This window comes from Macaca nemestrina, chromosome 16 (genome assembly GCF_043159975.1).
Source record: "Macaca nemestrina isolate mMacNem1 chromosome 16, mMacNem.hap1, whole genome shotgun sequence".
Lineage (NCBI taxonomy): Eukaryota > Metazoa > Chordata > Mammalia > Primates > Cercopithecidae > Macaca > Macaca nemestrina.
This window is the reverse complement of record NC_092140.1, coordinates 66,828,218-66,847,766: the sequence shown is the minus strand read 5'-3', so window position 1 is coordinate 66,847,766 and position 19,549 is coordinate 66,828,218. Positions and strand designations below refer to the sequence as shown.

General features: G+C 36.2%; 1 protein-coding gene across 8 annotated transcripts in view; it reads right to left on the bottom strand.

Annotated features, from left to right (window-relative positions):
- The window catches only part of LOC105485577 (diaphanous related formin 3), a 498,294-nt gene that overhangs the window by 107,014 nt on the left and 371,731 nt on the right, over nt 1-19,549 (bottom strand). For all 8 annotated transcript variants that reach the window (XR_011614754.1, XM_071081265.1, XM_071081266.1 and 5 more), the window contains 2 exons: nt 5,774-5,869; nt 5,237-5,296 (listed from right to left, as the gene is read on the bottom strand). Coding sequence is in view for 7 of the 8 variants with exons in the window: in XM_071081265.1 (XP_070937366.1) it covers nt 5,237-5,296; nt 5,774-5,869 (156 nt within the window). In the remaining variant the exon portion in view is untranslated. The remainder of the gene's footprint in view (nt 1-5,236; nt 5,297-5,773; nt 5,870-19,549) is intronic.

Here is a 19,549-nt window from a genome sequence, read left to right as displayed (position 1 = left end):
TTTATCATTAGGGGTTTTAATTGCATATAGTTTATAGAATTCTTTCTGATTACTCTCTATCCATTTAACTGGAAAAAAAATCCCACTGTACCACTTATGAAAAGAGAACCACCTAATGAGGATGCAAACAAACTGCAGGCAGATGCAGCATAAGGTGTGGTTCAACAATTCACATCTGTGGAGCCTTTGTCACAGAAGTTTTACGGAGAGTTTACAGAGCGTACAGAGGAAGGGAAGTCCCTAGGAGAGTAGGAATAAATGTATCCTGAAAAACACTAGTCACTCAGTGGTATACCAGAGGTTACAAAGAAAACAATCAAGAAAAGAAAAACAAATGAGAAAATCAAACTCTTCTTTCAACCTTCATTGTATAGGCTCCACCACTGCGTAATTCCTCCCAACTTCTTGATCTCTTTTCTGCTTCTCCTTCACTTCATTACTCACCTGACGCCATTCCTAAAGCTCAGTCCTTAACTTGCCATTCTTTTGTTTTAAAGATTCTCCTTTAGATAACTCACTTGCTTATGAATTATTAGCAATTATCTGTGAGGGTGTCTTAACCTAGAGCTCTAGGCTGGGCTTCTTTCCTTTTGACTTTTTTTGTCTTCCCCTCTTTGACTTTTCCACCATCCCTAGCAGTTGATTCATATTGGCACAGAGTTTGCCATGAAGTCCTTTCAATCCCTCCTTCTCACTTACACTTTAGTTCCATATAAACTATGGGGACCTATCATTTTCATGCTCAAAAACCTCAACAGTCCAAATTTCTTGGCGTGGTGTCAGACTCGCAATATACTTCTTCCCCATCTGGTACTTTATTTTAAACTGGCCAGCTGATTTCTTAACACTCAAATCCCATAGTATGGCATTTATTAAAATGCAGTAACAAATATTTTAATTATCTTGATTTAAAAGAAGGAATTTCACTATTTTCTGTAGACTACAGAAAATCTTTAGGTTTGGACTGTGTTGAATAAAGAAAATAGATAATGCCCTGTACTCATCAACAAATACGTTCTTTTGTTTTAATGTTGCCACACTTTGCTTGACTAAGTGAAAGATATTTAATAAGTAGCCCTCCACTTCTAAGAAGTGAGTAACCCAATCAAAATCGAACCTCCCCTACATCTGATCCAACAACTCTTTGAAGCTATGCATAGACCAAATAATCAAATATCTCCTTTTGATGATAGATAACTTAAAGGGAGGAGATGGGAAGCGGTTAACTGTGTTCACAGCTGGAACTTTAGCAACTGGCACATCAAATTCCACTTATTTGGGTGACATTAAGAGATTTGATTTTTCTCCTTAATATATACATTAATAGTTCCATTCAAGTATAAACATAAACATGTCTGTTCATTCAACACATTCTTATAAACACTTATATGCCTGATACCAATCCAGCTAAGTATTGGGGTTATAGCAGTCAACAAGACAGATATGCTCCTTTATGCCTTATTTCCACTCTGATGAAATTCATGAGTAGTGTGACAGACATTGAATAAAAACATCTTCAGGACAGTATGTATTATAAAATGGGAAGACTAGGGTGTCACCAGAATGTACAGTTCTACAAGGTTCAGACTGGGGTTCAGAAAGGGCATCCTGAAAAAGTGCATACATGCTACTGTTGCTGCTGCTGCTGCTAGGCTCACTCTTGTCCTTGGGTTTTGGCCTCATTTGTATTCATCCTTCAAGTCTCAGCTTGCATTTCAGATCCTTTCTAGAAGCCAACTCTAAACTGTCCTCATGAAGTCTGGATCAGTCTTTCTGACTTTCTTGCCAAAATTTTTTGTGTTAACTCTAACCTGGCATTTACCACAAGTAGGGCAATTATTACTAGTCTGTCTTTCAACTAGATGGTGCATTCTTAGAAGGTATCTATAAATCTTAAGTGCTTAGCAACCGCTTAATAAATTTTGCTGAATAAATAAAGATTTAGCACATACTTAATTTCTGCCTGTGGCTTTACAGCCAAAGCAAAAGAGAACAGGTACAACTTGTAACCAAAGTGTTTTTGGTAGATGTTTGGACCACAGCACAAAGGCTGGATGATTCAGTGCATGAGACGTCTGCTTCTGAAGTTCACTGAAGTTAGAATGCTTGAGGTCAGTTTGCTAAAATACATATAGGGACATTTTAGCACCAACGACCAGGAGGATACTTTAGCAGATTTTTTTTTCTATTCTGAGATAAAAGATGCTCTTTCTATATATAAAAAGAAACCTAAGAAGTCTGAGACTATAGCTTTGATTTAAGAAAGCACAGACAATACACAGACAGCAAAAGATATACAGACAATAAAAAATTAAAACTGCAGCTAATAAACTCAAATTTGGGCTTTGGATATCTATTTTTTACCCAAGTCTTCTATAATATTTCTAACAGAGCATAGGTTTATTAAAATTAACATAAATGTTTTAATACTGACTTTATTAAAAGAAATAAAAAGTGGTCATAATTAATTCTAGATTATTTTCATAATCTAAACCTCAGACTAGGAAAACAGTGCTATCTAGTGGTTAAATTTGGGAAGAAGAGATGAGGCACACCAGAGGCTGGAGAACCTCTGAGAGGCTGTGTCTCAATTGATCAACTTTATGTTACAAGCTAAAAGAAGTACGCACATAAGTCATTAGCTCATGGATGGGAAGTGAATTAGACATGGATTCAAGCAGTTATGTTAAGAGTATGGCATGGCAAAGAAATTAACAACTTGGACTCTGAAGTCAGATAGGCATGCATTCAAAATTTGACTACATGACTACATGCCCTTAAACAAGTTATCAGACCTGCTTAATACTTGACTGGTTTCAACTATGAAATGGAGATAAAAATATTGACTCTCTGAGAGAAATGTTTGAGAAGATTAAATGGGTAATATGCATAAGACATTCATCATAGTGCTTGGCATTTAGTAAGCCAAATATCTCAGTCAACATTAGCTTATTATTAATATTATTATTATTTTACATAGCCTATAAATGAATTTCAAATAGCTGTAGAAAATCTTTTACGTCTTTAAAAATAAGTTATGAGATCAATATCAACAATATATACTTGTAGAAAATATAAATATTAGACATCAATTTTCTTTTAAGTACATAAAAGCAAATTTAAAAAGTAAGTTCAATCTTACATTTCAATCACATAGGTCAGTCGTAGGGTTAGTATTTTCAATGAAAACAAAGTAGTTTTTAGAAATAGATTACACAATGAACTCCAAAATGTCATCCCGTAGTAAAAACAATCACTACACTTTTTTCAATGAAGACATTTTCCTTAACCAAATCCTGCATTTTTCAACATCTAGTCCAATAAATCTACATACACATAGTTCTTAAGATAAATTTGGTCATTTGGATTTCTTTCTACTTGGTTAGAAATATGAAGGGAAAACACAACAGAAATATGAATAGAAAATAATTTCTAAAAATGTAGGAACCCATCACATTTATATTAGAACAGAGAATTTGATCTTTTTGATATATCTTGTTTGGCTTGCTGTATAATCTACTAGCTTAATTATCACAACAGCCTTAGAACTTAAGCCAGTACATACTAGCTTTATAAAAATGCAGTGCTCATCTGCTGTATATATAATAAACAGAAACATCACAATTTATAAGTAATTGCATCTGAGACATTATATCCCAGACACTTTACTAATATTATAGTCACAAAGCTGAGTTCTCCCAGACCAGTGTACAAAGTTATCTGAACTAATTTTGCCCCAAATAGTATCTAAAAATATATATTTTAAGTTAACTGTAGAATGGTATATGCGTATCATTAATCATATCACAATCATTGTGTTTGGCTGTGGCTCTTTGTTAATGACTTAAAATGGGGGCTGAGTTGATTATCTTGTTAATAACAATAAAAAAAATAACTGAAGTACATATACAAAATCAAGGAAGAAATACAATAGGAATTGGAACTATATTCTGGTCACAGTTGTGTCACTAACCAGCTCTGTACTCTTAGGAAGTTTTCAGCCTCTCTGGGTTTCCATTTATTCATGGATAATACAAAATAATCCTAAGATCAGGATAGTTCTCCTCTCTACAGGTTTTGCCATTGTAAAATATGTCACAAGGGCTCTAAATCATAACCCTAAATTTAGGAATTACTTAATTATTCACAGTGAACTTCTCTGACTTATTCCAACTCTTCCTGTTTGTATTGCTATACAAGAGAAAGGCAAGACAAAACACAAAAAAGATCTATTTAAGAGACTGCAGTATATTTTTACCTTTACTGTCATTTGTTAAGCACTATATATACTTTACCTTAGGCAGTAAGGATCCACACACCTATTAAAAGATAATTACATCCATGTCTTTTTCTTATTTACCTCGTAATTATTTTAGGCTTCCCTAGAAATTGGCAAAGGTTTTTCTCTCAGTCACATGTTAATAATTCTACTTAACTCATCTGCACCCAAAAAACTCGTACAAAATCTGTCAAGTTTTTTTACATTTATAAATCTGGCAAACATTAGTGACAATCTCACTCTGAAAAACAGCACTCACAATCAATGAATATGTTTTGACTGTGGAAGGCAGGCAGGACCCAAGGACATAACACAGAGGGAAAAGAACCAAAGCAAATAAAACCCAATCAACATGAAATGGCACCCTGAACAGAGCAGAGAGTTCTATGAGGTTGGGCATGGAGGACTGGTTAGAGATTTTTGAGAGGAGTCCATCTTAGATGAATATCAGAGACTAAGTTAATTCACCTTCTTAGTGATTTTATCACATCCTTCCACAATAATACCACATGAAGCTCATCTACGTTTATGATTTTGCCAAAATGCCAGTTAAGGTATTTCTAACTACACTGGTGAATGTGAGAGATTAAAACAGATGACAGATTCAATACTTCAAATTGTATCTTGACTTATAGTAAGTCCACTATTTTAAAAAGTGTTATGAGAAAGAGTGCCTTGGATAACACTGATGAGCAATGATTGAACGTTAACTTCAGATAATTATAATAAAAAATTCACTAAAGACCTGATAGAAGAACTTAAGACACAACCTCAAGGCAATAATATAAGGATGAAAAATACGAGTACACAATCTCATGGCAAATATGTACATGCACACATTTTTACTATTTTAGTTATATTGAAACTTGAGAATTTCACAGCAGTCTACTAAAATCACAGATCAATAGGATAAAAGTAGATAAGAAGAACGTGCAATTTATAAATACGGTTTATTACCATGGTTACAAACTTTCAGAACAGGCCTCTGAGACATTGGACTGAGACTCTGCCGAACATCTGTTAAAAAATATATAAAATAAACTTAATATAGAGGTCTATGCATCTCAAGAAGGAAAACAGTATTAGATATACTTTTTTCCAAGGTTAAGTATTTCTGGCAGCAAAGTAATGCTTCAATACCCTGAAATACTTGAAGCAATAATGTTATGACTTTTACTTCCCATTTAATTATGCTACTGTAAACTCCACTGGGATAAGGTACATATGGTTCTTTAGATGAGACTTGTCACACTAATCAGGATTTTCTAGGTTCAGTGCATTGATTTGTTAATGTGCTACTGACATCGGCCAACTGGAATGCATATCTCTCTGACATTTGTCTGTGCAAGGGATTAAGCAAACTTATGAAACTTCTGAACAGTTGTTGCCCACGGCACTGCATTCTTGACACATGACTTTAAAAGAATGAGAAAAACAGGTTCTTTCTCTGTGATAGCTCCCTAGAAAGTAGCATGAAACAAATATAGGGTTCACCTTTCGGCATCGGTGTCCTTTTTCTTCTGTCGCGGAAGGCAGCCCCGGACTGCAAGGCCTCCAGCAGATTATCCATCACTCCTGTCTCATCACCCTCTGTGAAAAGAGATGCAGGGAATTCCATCAGCCCTCAGGGTTACCATAGCAATGTCAAAGCTCCACAGAAACTGGTGATGGTGATGGTAGGGAGAAAAAAGATCAGATGCCGGAACTAAGCTAGCAATTTCAAAATAAGATAGGACTGTAACTCTCTCATAAATCAACTATCTTTTAATGAAAAGGGCCTCATTAGTGCCTATGTTACTGTGCACTAAAGAGGACCGAGTTCCACTGATTCACTTCAGAGCACTGCTTTTATAGTCCAACAGCATAATTACCTTAAATGGAATGTGGTTCTAGTCATGTTTGAGTCTTCAGTTATCAAAAATCACATTTCCTTTGTAGAAATGAGCTATTTTCAAGGCATCATCCTATATTCTAAAGTCAACCAGGTATAGGAGAGTGGTTTTTTTTTTCTTTTTTTCTTTTTTTTTTTTTTGAGACGGAGTCTCGCTCTGTTGCCCAGCCTGGAGTGCAGTGGCGCAATCTCTGCTCACTGCAAGCTCCACCTCCCAGGTTCACACTGTTCTCCTGCTCAGCCTCCTGAGTAGCTAGGACTACAGGTGCCCGCCACCACGCCCAGATATTTTTCAAATTTTTAGTAGAGATGGGGTTTCACCATGTTAGTCAGATGGTCTCAATCTCCTGACCCCGTGATCTGCCCGCCTCAGACTCCCAAAGTGCTGGGATTACAGGCGTGAGCCACCACACAAGGCCCGGAGAGCGTTTTTGTTGTTACTGATATTCTGCTGTCTAAACTTATGAAATTATATTTCCATGCTAACTTTTGTGAACATGCTTCCAACAATTGATTTTTCATATCAGAAGATAATCATCCCCTGACTTGAGGTGACACAGAACAATCACTACAAAATTTTACAGAATGTATAAATTTATCTTCTATAATGAAAAATAAATCAAAAGAGGCTCTCTAAAAAGGACTGCATTCCATTAAGATTACTTTAAATTGATATCTTGTATATAATTAACGAAAGACATGGATATAGAGCCAATTATCTCTACAAAGAACAGATTATGCCTGTAATATTTTTAAGTATTTATAGTTATCAGTGTTAAATAGTATTCAAAGAAAGCAGGAGAAAAAGTTTCAAAGGAACTACTGGCCCAAACCAAATTCAAGGAAGCACTAAGGATTTTTTGTCCGACCAGACAAGGTAACTTGCAGGCATTCTTTATGAAATTGTATGGCCGGTATACTGCTACATTTAAAATAATGGAAAGCTATTTTCCTTCGAACTTTTTATTTTTTTTTCCATTTTCATACACAATTCCTTTACAAAGATGAAAAGTGAATGCAGTAGAATACAAATAACATACTCATTTACAGTTTATAAACAGATATATAAATATAAATATGTATCAGCCACTTTTCCATCTGCTGCTGTTACATATTTTTAGAACAGTACTAAACCTTGTAGGTGTTATCAAAAAAGGTGGGTGAGAAATAGAATATTTGGAAGTTGTTAATTTACAGTAAATGTAATTCTAAGTGATTTGATGGCTATTTTAACTAAAATACATTAAATATTTCAGACAGTTAAATAAGTAGCTATTTGAAAATTTATATTCAAATTCAACTATATTTTTTCCTTAAAAACTGCAGGCAATGTCAAATATTTAAGGTAGTAAAAGAAAAAGAAAACATTTCTAAATCTAAAATTAAAATTTTGAATCTTTTTCAAGCAGTCATGAGATTGAAAAAAAATCCTAGTACTGAAATCAAATAGAAACAAATAAACATGTTTTCAAATTGATAGCATTAATTATAAAGGAGGGGAAAAAAGAATAAACCCAAGTAACTTTTGAATACTTTAATGGCATAAAGTTTAAGGGAAAAATCTATAAAGAAAATGTGAACTTTCTTCTTAAATTTGTTGTTGGTAGTGGTATTGATGTAGTGATTCTGAGACTATTGTGTGTGTATAAAAGGTGGAGCAGATGTGTAAATGTGCTGATGTGCTCACTGTGGGAAAGAAAATGAAATATGGAATTGGAGAAAAAGAAAAAGAACCATGAAGGGTTGGATTGGATTTATAGGTATTAATGTAGACTCAAGCCTTAAAAAAACAAAACAAACAAACAAAACCCTTTTCCTGTAACACTATAGTAGTATCAATGAGCATTTGGATCTTGGTTTCTAGCTACCATTACTAGCCCTAAAATCTTGGTTTCCAATTACCTCTCTCTCCCTAAGATCTTGGTTTCTACATACCATTACTCCCTAAAAGGAATGACAATGCTTACAGAAATGGCTGATTCTAGAACTGAGGCCAAGAAAAGTGTGAAATGAGTCAGAAACATATTGTTGTGACAGAAAATAAGAAAGTGCTCAAAAATAGATAGTGATATGTTGAAAAGACAGAGAAGCCAGATTGAAACATTGCCTTGGCCAAATTTAGGACAACTGAATATCAAATAAATAATGATGGGAATGGGATTATTGCACATTGGGGAAAAAAGAATCATGCATCCATAGTGATACTAAAATATACATAGTAATAAAAATGTAGGAAGGAGAGTTCCTCTTTAAAGAAAAGCATCAACTAATAGATGTCAAAGATATGAGGGAAATACAAAATTCACCACATTACAATTCACATAGTAAGAAATGATTCAGGCAGGAGTCGTCAATGGCTTCAAAAACTATTGTGTGTAAGGATGTGGAGGAACAGGATATAGAGAAATTTGGTAGATACCACCTTATCCAAATAATCAAATTTGACATTACCAATAATGTGGAATATGCTGATACCAATTGCCTCCTGAAGTGATGCACAACTTAATCTGTGTAGCACTTTGCACAAAAATATTGAACTTGAATCTGAATGTGAGGTAACAATCATACAAATCCAAAGCGAGGGACATTCTGTGACACAATTGGCCTAGGATCTAAAAATGTATCAATATCATGAAAGATAAAGAGAGGAAGAAACAGAGAAAGAGAGAAGAAAAGGCTAGATAACTATTCTGGATTAAAGAAGACTAAAGAGACATGACAGTTAAGTATAGCGGAGTCCCTGATTAGCTCCTGAATTGGAAGAAGTTATACATGACGTTATTGGGATAACTGGAGAAATTTTAATATAACTGGATATCAGATAATTACATTGTACCAATGTTAAGTTATCAGAGTGTGATAACTGTATTATGGTTCACTAGAATAATCTCATTGTTCTTAGGCTCACAGCTTTAGGCTCACAAAGCAACTTACACAGTCTCATGTTTATTAACTTCATGCCTTTGAACATGCTATTGTATCTACACAGAACATCTGACTCACTGTCTTCACCAAGCTAGCTCTTACCCTTCCTTCAAAACAGAGAACTGAGAATCCTTTCCTAACCCATGTGACCTAACTAGGTGCCCCTCTGTGTCCCAGTGGTCTGTAGTACATAAAACAATAAATTTTTTACAATGTTATATTGTTTATGTGACTGTTTCTACCTCTAAATCGTGAGCTCACTGAGGGCAGGGATTATAGATTTCATTTATCTTCAACACCTGGCAAAATGCAACTATTACATAGAGAGTGTTCAACAAATATACGTTGGCTAAATTAGCTAAATATATGTTGACTAACTTAACTAAGATGGTCAGCTGGAAGGGTTGGTTATGCAGGAGAATAAAGGTCATAGATGGACAGGGGTCTAGGGAAGAGATGGGAGTACATTCCCGCCACCATTCTAAACAACACAGCTTTCTTTCTTCCTTTTCCCTTGTCACATACATCTATTTAGTTGTCAAATATTATAGATTGAAACTCCCCATTATCTCCTGAACTAATCTGCTGTTCCTTTTCTAACTACACTTTATGTTGGTAGAACAGAACTGAATTATTTTTTACCTGGAATACTGCATGAGGTGCCTAGTCACCTTGCTTCCAGTTTCTCCCTAATTCAGCCCATGCATTACTGACAAGGAAGTCCAACAGCAGAAATGATCTTCAGTTCCCCCAGTCACAAAGTTTCAGTATATCTCAGTTCTTACAATATAGAGTCCCAACTCCTTTTTTCATTTTTATTTTTAATTTTCTTTTTTTCACTCAAATGGATTCTGACAAAGTCCAAACTCTTATTCTTACTCCAACAATGACTTCAATTGTGTTTCCAATCTTACCTCTTACTTCCAACCATCACAACCTATTCTTTAGCTAAAGGCAACTGCCTGTGATTCTCTACAAACATTCTTTCTCTTGTCCATCACTGTCCACCCGGAACCTCTACCCCTGCTGTCATCCCCCAGAGCAGATGGCTATTTTTGGCCTTCACTCTCACATGCATAAGGGGAAGAATATAATAATGAAGTAAAACAACCTGCATTCTAGTCTGAGCTTTCAACTAACTACCTGTGAGACACTAGACTATTATTTACATAATCATTCCTGACATATGCAACACAGACAATACCTGTCTAGGGTTAATGAGGGAATCAAATGAGAAAATACAAATGAAAGCACTTGGTAAATTGCTAAGTGTTATAAAAATATAGGGAAACAAATTCACAGATAAAATCCATAGTAAATTACAGGACATGTATGAAATGCCCGCTTATTATTGAATGTTTCAAGAACTGCTTAGATATATTACAAATGAAGGAAGTCTTTTTTTTTTTTTTTGAGATGGAGTCTTGCTTGTCACCCAGACTGCAGTGCAGTGGTATGACCTCAGCTCACTGCAACCTCTGCCTCCTGGGTTCAAGTGATTCTCCAGTCTCAGCCTCCCAAGTAGCTGGGATTACAGGTGTGCACCACCACGCCCAGCTAATTTTTGCATTTTTACTAGAGACAGGGTTTCACCATGTTGGCCAGGCTGGTCTCGAACTCCTGACCTCATGTGATCTGCCATTTTTCAAACATGTGAGTGTCTATACATGCCGTCTTAGAAAGAGACTGCAAGATGTGCTTTTGCAAAACCAAAACAAGAGGGGTAGAAGAGTAAGAAAGAGGAAAACATGGCATCCAGAAAAGGACAAGGGACGAGAAAGCAAAGTGGCAAAAGGAATTCCCAGGATGTCCCAGTCTCAGAGCAGCCAGTTCAGATCACACGGATCACATGGGAAGCACTAGGCTTCCCAAAGTGCTGGGATTACAGGCATAAGTCAACACGCACGGCCGAAGGAAGTCTTTTAGAGTGTATTCTATTATGTTCTTCATTAGGTATAACATCATTTCTAAGAAAAACTCTGACTTGAAGTACAAACAGACTCTTGAAATAAACCAAAGTGTAATATGGGGACATATGAAGAAGATGTTCTTCCAAATGTTAAAAATGCATTTAGAACATTCAACCAACACATGTTCACCTGGCATATGGTACTGTGTGCCAGGATGTTACTAGGCACTAAAGATACCTAAGACCGATGCATATGGTACTGTGTGCCAGGATGTTACTAGGCACCGAGATACCTAGGCCCCAAGGGTAAACACGAAAGCATTTCTGCTCTCATAAGCAAAAAATGTGTATATATGAGTTACTGGAGATGTACAGCTTCCTAGTGAATGATGACTTGAAGAATAAGCAGGAGTTACTCATGTTAGGGACCGGAGAGGGAATAGCATTCTTGGCAAAAGGAATAACAGGTACGAAGGTAAAAAGTATGAATAAAAACAAAAAATGAGGTGTAGTAAGGTGTTTAAATGATTTATATTTACAATATTCTAACACAGACCAGAGAAGTTGAAATTAGTCAGTTTTTCTTGTAGAGCAGAATTCAATTTCTCCAGCTATAATTTATATTAAAAATATTTATAGTTTCTCCCCTGCTGAGAAAACTCTTAAATAGACTAACTGCAAAAGTCAAAGCTTTCTATATCTGAATAACATATCATCTTAATTTGTAAATGATATTTTTAAAAATTGCACAGTGTCAAAGGAAATGGAGAAGGGAGAGTTAAGGACATTTCTAAAGTGGAATCAATAGGTCTTAGGAATCGAAAGAGGGCGGAGCTGCTAAGGACATGTCTGAGATCTCTGCAGCCTATGGCTTGCGGAAAAGAAAATATGAAATTTAGATATTTTTGATTTTGATGGCGAACAAAGATTGGAAAATATAATGAGTTTCCTTTTGTACATGTTAATGGAAGGTGCTAGCAAGGACCTCCAGATAACTTCTGGAAGACAGCTGGAAATTGTGGCCTCAAATTCAGACAAAAACGTGGGTAGTATTTTTGGAAGTCATTTCCATATTGTAAAAAATACTCATTCAGCACTTTGGAAAAGTAAATGCCTGAATAAGGACAGGTGGCATCTTGGAAACCACCTAAATTTAAAGGACAGGAGAAAAAAGTCAGTGATCCAGTAGGAACTCTCTTTCCTTATTCCATTTTCTTCAGCCAAGGTATAGCACTGAAATTTTAGATAACTAAGGATGCAAAGAAGATCCTAAAAGTTCTAGAATGCTGAAAGCAAGTAAACAAATGAAAACAGGTCAAATACATAGGAAGGAAATAAGACTAGGACTGGATTTCTCAATGGTAACCCTGAATTCCAAAAGATAGGCAAGAAACGATTCCCAAATTCTGAAGTGAAATTATTTCCAGTGAAGAAATGATTATTGTTAATTGGACGAGGATAGGAAATGGACATTTTTCAAACATGCGAGTGTCTATACATGCCGTCTTAGAAAGAGACTGCAAGATGTGCTTTTGCAAAACCAAAACAAGAGGGGTAGAAGAGTAAGAAAGAGGAAAACATGGCATCCAGAAAAGGGCAAGGGACAAGAAAGCAAAGTGGCAAAAGGAATTCCCAGGACGTCCCAGTCTCAGAGCAGCCAGTTCAGATCACACGGATCACATGGGAGGAAACTGGGCCATGGGACAGAGTAATGGCCATGGAACTGATAGCAAATCTATTGTGTCGGACCATTTGCAAAACCTAGATTGTCCCATAGGAAATGCTGCAATCTGAATATGTTAGACTTAATCTCCAATGTAATTGTATTAAAAGGTAGGATCTTTATGGGGTGATTAGGTCATGAGGGCAGAAATCTCGTGAATGGGATTAGTGGCCTTATAAAAGAGTTCGAGGAAGCTGTTAGTTCCTCCCACCACGTGAGGACGCAGCAGCAAGACACCATGTATGGAGCAGAGAGTGAGCCATCACCAGGCATAGAATTTGCTGGCATCATGATCTTGTATTTTCCAGCCTTCAGAACTGCAAGAAATAAATTTCTGTTGTTTATAAATTACCCAGTCTAAGGTGTTTTTGTTATAACAGCAGGAACAAACTAAGACAGAAAACAAGGATTACTAAAATTTGGGGTAAAGAAAAAAAAAAACTTAAAAGTTAAAAAAAAGAAGAAAAATAAAGAAAATGAGGTATATTTACATACTGCCAATATTATAAACACTGGCCATTCTGTTGACCATCAACTGTGATACAATGAAAGACAATGGGGTAAAGGAAGAGGGGTACACAAGGTGGATTAGTGGTGAGAGGGCAGTAGGGAACTAAATCAGGAACTTAGTAATGTCTAAAATAAAAAATTGATACATAACAGTTTATGTTATTATCTAGAAATAGGGAACACATAAATATCAGAAGAAATAACTAAGAATTAAAAGTGATTGCCTCTGGGAAGTTGGGAGAAGGTTGAGAGGAGTGAGGGAGAAAATATTTTATCACGCTATGAGCCTATTCTATTAAATTGAGGAATTTGCAGACATTGATAATACAAGAAAGTTAAAAATTTTCTTGAAAGGGAAAGAAGATGACTGAGGAAGAAAATGTGAAGGAAGAGGTTCAACGATTCTTGACCTAAAGGTGCTTACCTCTGAGAAGGGGAGGAAGACAGGTAAAAATGGTACAACACGATAGGATGAATATTATGACAGAGATATTCAGCATGTGGTACAGGGTGGTGGGCATGTAGCATGGGACAGAGAGAGAAGGAACAGCAGTCACAGAAGACTCAGAATACCTGAGACTTAAAGAACCGATTTAAGAGTGCCAGAGCTGCCAAAAGAGACAAGACACAGCTAAAGCTGTCAGTAAAGCTGTACAAGGCTGGGATTCTTGAAGAATGTGCAAGGGATATGAGTAGGAAGAGATAACAGGGGTAATGCTGCGAGGTGAAGGTGAAGAGAGAGCCAGGGCCGACTCACCAAGGGCTGAATATATCATGCTATGGAGTTTAGACTTTAAAGGAGTCATGAAGTCATTTTAAGCTAGGAAGTAACATGGTCAAATTTCTACTTCAGAAAGAATATTTTGAGAAGAGACAAGACTAAAGGCAAAAAACAAACAAAAAACAAACCCGAGAGGCATGTTTAGTGATTTAAATCTAGACAAAATGTGATTGATTGCAGGGCCCAAGTAAGTTATAGAAGTGGTGAAAATAGAAAAGAGAAAGGAGGAGACAGAGAGAAATCTTGGTCTGTGTGGGTGTGAATACTATAAAGAAATAAAGTTAAGGTTGATTTCCAGGCATTTGGCTCAGCCAATTGTATATATATTGATATCATTTGCCAAGTACAGAACTGTCTTTGTTTGGTGGTAGAATGAGTTGGATCTAGTTGAATTTTGGATATGTTAAGTTGAAATGTTCATGAGATATACAAATACAAAGTGATTCAAGGTGTCTAGAGGGCTGATAGAGTCACAGGTTTAAAACTTGGTAAAGAGGAATTGGTTATACTAATACATTCAACTTAGAAGCATAGGTCATAACTGAAACTATAGAAAAGAGTACAAGCATAGTAAAGTGGTAGAGAACAGAAGTTTTGAATTCATTCATTTGGATTCAAACCAATGGCTCCCCAACTAACAATCAGTATTACTGGGCATATTACTTAGTCTCTAAAACCCTCATCTATTCCCCCTCAATGTTGAAAGGGCAAGAAAAACAGCACCTATTTCACAAAATATTGGGAGGATTAAAAGAGATAAATCACGTACAATGCTCAGTAGAGTGCCTGGCACATATTAAGAGCTTACGGACAGTGAATCTTTGTTATTTTACTTACTTATATTATGATGAGCTTGAGCTCTATTAGGGAGACAGTGTGTAGTGAAAAGAAAGGAGAGCTGAGGGTAATGCACAAGGCAAACTAATAAGAAAAGGTGCTTTTAAGAGGAAATGACTATTATCAACCTGTGACCATTTTCCATTGTGTTTACTTTGTGTGTGCTTTTATATCTTCTCCTTTTACTCCCCATTGTCTCCTGACATACTTTCCTAAAGTCAAACAACTATATATATAATTATTATTATTATTTATTTAGAGGCAAAGTCTTGCTCTGTTGCCCAGGCTGGAGTGCAGTGGTGCAATCTCAACTCACTACAAACTCCGCCTCCCGGGTTCAAGCGATTCTTCTGTCTCAGCCTCTTGAGTAGCTGGGACTATAGGCGCACGCCACTGCGGCAGGCCAATTTTTTGTATTTTTAGTAGAGATGGGGTTTCATCATGTTAGCCAGGATGGTCTCAATCTCCTGACCTCGTGATCTGCCTGCCTGAGACTCCCAGAGTGCTGGGATTACAAGCGTGAGCCACTGCTCCTAGCCTATATTACTATTATTTTTTGAAGACCGCTCTGTCACCCAAGCGGGAGTGAAGTGGTACGATCTCAGCTCATGGCAACCTCTGCCTCCCAGGTTCAAGTGATTCTCATGCTTCAGCCTCCAGAGTAGTGGGATTATAGGCATGTGCCAAAATGCCTGGCTAATTTTTTTGTATTTTTAGTAGAGACGAGGTTTCACCATGTTGCCCAGGCTGGTCTTGAACTCCTGAGCTCAGGCAATCTGCCCGCTTTGGCCTCCCAAAGTGTTGGGATTACAGGCGTGAGCCACCATGCCCAGAGACATTTTCTAATACTTCAGTAGTAGTAAGTGACATAAAGATTACAACCTGGAATTTGGAATGGGACTAGGGAAGGAAAGCTCAGTTTCCCCAAAGGCTGAAAGTGTGCAGTTGATACACAAAATTCATAGGCTTATAGTTTAACCCAATTCTAGAAGAAAAAACACATGCACACACACACACACACACACACACATAGCTGCCCTAACATAATTATATGAATTATTCCTCTATGATTCTGGTTATAGAGATTTTTGGGAAAAAGATTATACGACTTCTCTTGGTAACCCAGTTCAGTCTTTAACCAGCTAGAACAAAGCTCAAAATACTACTTAAACCAGACAGCAAAAAGACAGGAATAACTTCAAACAAAGTCTTTGAACTTGTCTTAATCCAGATGTGAAACTGAAAATTTATTTGAGTCAAGGGAGTTAGAAAGCCAATTTTCACTGGGATTTAACTGATAAAATGATAATCAGAACAGTTCTCTTTCATACTGTAATTAAGTGACTGGCTCAACCATAAGAAGTGGAATTTTACGGGAAAAAACTCCAATAGGTTAATATTTCTGGGTTTTTTTTCGCCTTATTCTTCATGATTTGTATGAATTTCATTAAATATATTTCTAAGTTAGAAGAAAAAATTAGAATATTTCACAAAAAAGGAAGTTTTGTTATTTTTTTTTTTTTTCCCTTAAAATAGAGCACCTAAGAGCAAAGTTAAAGAGTGAAACTCCTGGACTTGAATCTTGCTTCTTACTTTTATCAGCTGTGTGCTCCTTAAAGACCACCACATCTCCTTGTGCCTCCTCATACCTATAAGATGAGGATAATAATAGTATTTATCCTCAAAAACTACTGGAAGATTAAGCAAGGTATAAAGACCTCAGCACAGTGCCCCCCATATGTAAGGCCTAAAAAATATCAGCTATTCATATTTTTAATATTTTGGTGACTATTCTTGTACACTAATATAGCAAATATTGCTGATTAGTCAGTGCAACACATTCATTCCCTACCTTCTCCTTCCTTCCTACAGAGGCTAGGAAAGCTAAAATTTCTCTCTGTGGCTCCCTTGCAGCTAAGCTAGGGGTGGCCACGTGATGCATTTCTGTCTAATAAGGCATATGTGTACATAAAGTATAGTATTTCTAGAAATAAAAGATGTATATGTTAATAATCACTCTTTCTCTTCCTATCTTAAATATGGCCTGGAATTATGGCAGCTATGACTGCTATCATATGTTACCACCTCCTTCTTCGTATCTTGAATAGGCTTGGATCTGTAGCATCCATCTTATGAGTACAGACCATAAGATTATTCTTTTAGTTGCTCTGGATAAAACATACGGCTTGCTGGAGCCCAGGAGGCAGAGGTTACAGTGAGCCGAGATCACGCCGCTGCACTACAGCCTGGGTGACAGAGCAAGACCCTCTCTAAAAAAAATCCCATGACCAACAACAAAAAATAAGGCTACATTTTCAAAGTTTAAGTGAAAAATATTTTGCAGCTACATTAGAATGTGTAAACCATAATTAGTATACAATTTATTACATTGTATCCAAATTTGAATCTAAATAATTTCATGTCTTACACTAAACAGCATTACAGAGACGAGATCTATGAAATAAAGGATTATTATTATACAAACTCTCCAGCTTACAAAAAACCTATCCTTGGATGTTACGAATAAACTATGATTGAATTTTAACTATATACACAACCAGCAAAAATGGTAATATAAATATACTATAACATATTGTATCATATTGTTATTAAGTCTTAATTTCCAAATTTCCTATGATTTAGATTCGGTTGTAAGAAAGTAATTCAGAATAAAAAAGTTACTTATCTGCTCATTGTCTACCCAAATAAAAAGGGTACAATCATTTTTGGAATATAAACATACTAAGGCACAAGATTTAAGAGTAACCATATAATGGATGAATTTGTCATTACAAAATAAGGAGATATATCACATTAACAAAAAAAAAAAAAAAAAAAAAAAAGAACACTTCAATATGTAAGACAGCATTTCCCAAAGCGTGCACCACAGAACACTAGTCCTATAAGAAGCTCTCTGTATATGTGTTTAGGGAGAGGAGGTAGAGAAGGTGGCTCTGCGGTCAAATAAGTTTGGATAATAATGTGCAACAGAGGCTGGGTGCTGTGGCTCATGCCTGTAATCCCAGCAATTTGAGAGACTGAGGCAGGAGGATTGCTCGAACCCAAAAGTTCAAGACTAGCCTGGGCAACATAGTGAGACCTTGTCCCTTAAAAACAATAGCCAGTATGGTGGTGCATGCCTGTAGTCCCAGCTACTCGAGGGGCTGACGTGAGGGGATCACTCGAGCCCAGGAAGTTGAGGCTGCAGTGACCATAGTTGAACCACTGCATTGCAGCCTGGGTGACAAAGTGAGACCTTGTCTCAATAATAATAACAATAATAATAATAATAATAATAATGCGTAACATGTACTACTCTTGGTAATTTATATCAAATACACATGACAAGTCAATTCATGATAAAGGTGGCATTTCAAATCAGTAGAAGATTAAAAAAATTGTGTTCAATAACTACTGTGGTAGCAACAGCCTATTTGGATCTCACCTTGTTATTTATACTAAAATAAATTCCAAGAGGATCAAACATTTCAACATTAAAAGATTAAAGTGTAAAATTATAGCAGAGAATATGGAAAAGTATAAAATTTCAATAGCTCTGGAATGGGAAGATATTCCTAAGAAAAATCCAAAAGTTATATAAATATGTAAAAATCAAATAGGACAGGTACAGTGGCTCATGCCTGTACCCTCAGCACTTTGTGAGGCCAAGGAGAGAGAATCACTTGAGCCTAGGAATTTGAAACCAGCCTGGACAACATAGTGAGACTTTGTTTCTATTAAAAATAATAAAAAATCAAATAATAACAAAGTGTACACATAAACAATGAAAGGATAAGCTGGAAAAAAGCATTTGAAACATGGGCATTCCCCAGGTCTGATTTTCTTAAAATAAAGAATGCTTATAACTCAGTAAGAAACAGACCAAGAAATGGGCAAATACTATTCAGGGAACCCATCTTCTATGATCTAAATCTTTGTGTCCCTACCAACCACAAATTTATATGTTGAAATCCTAATCCCAAGGTGATGGTATTAGGAGAAAGGGCTTTGGGAGGTGAGGAGATCATAAGGGCAGAGCCTTTGTTAATGAGATTAGTGCTTTTATAGAAGGGGTTCTAGAGAGCTGCCTTTGTCCCTTCCACAATGTGAGGACACAGTTAGGAGGTTACAGGCCCTCAGTGAACACCGAATCTGCTAGCATCTTGATTTAGGATTTTCCAGCCTCCATAACTGTGATAAATAAACTTCTGTTCGTCATAAGCTACTCAGTTTGTGATATTTTTTATAGTGGACTGAATGGACTAAGACACTATAACAAAAATAAATAAACCATGTTTTAGATTTGATATAATCCTCAACCTTATTCATAATTAAAGATATTCCAAATACATCAGTGAGAGATCATTTTCATCTAACAGCATAGCAACAATAAAAAATTACGATAAGTCAGTATTGGTGAAGGGTTGGGCAACAGGTCATTTCACACATTTGTTGCTGAAAATATAAAACTAATACAATCACTTCGGAATATAATTTAGTAATTTTTATTAGAAATAAAATTGTGGCCATCTGTGGTGGCTCATGCCTGTAATCCTAGCACTTTGGAAGGTCAAGTTGGGTGAATCGCTTGAGGCCAGGAGTTTGAGACCAGCCTGGGCAACACAGTGAGACCTCTCCTCTAAAAAAATTTGTTTTAAAAGAAAAAAGATTGCACATATCACATAATGAAATAA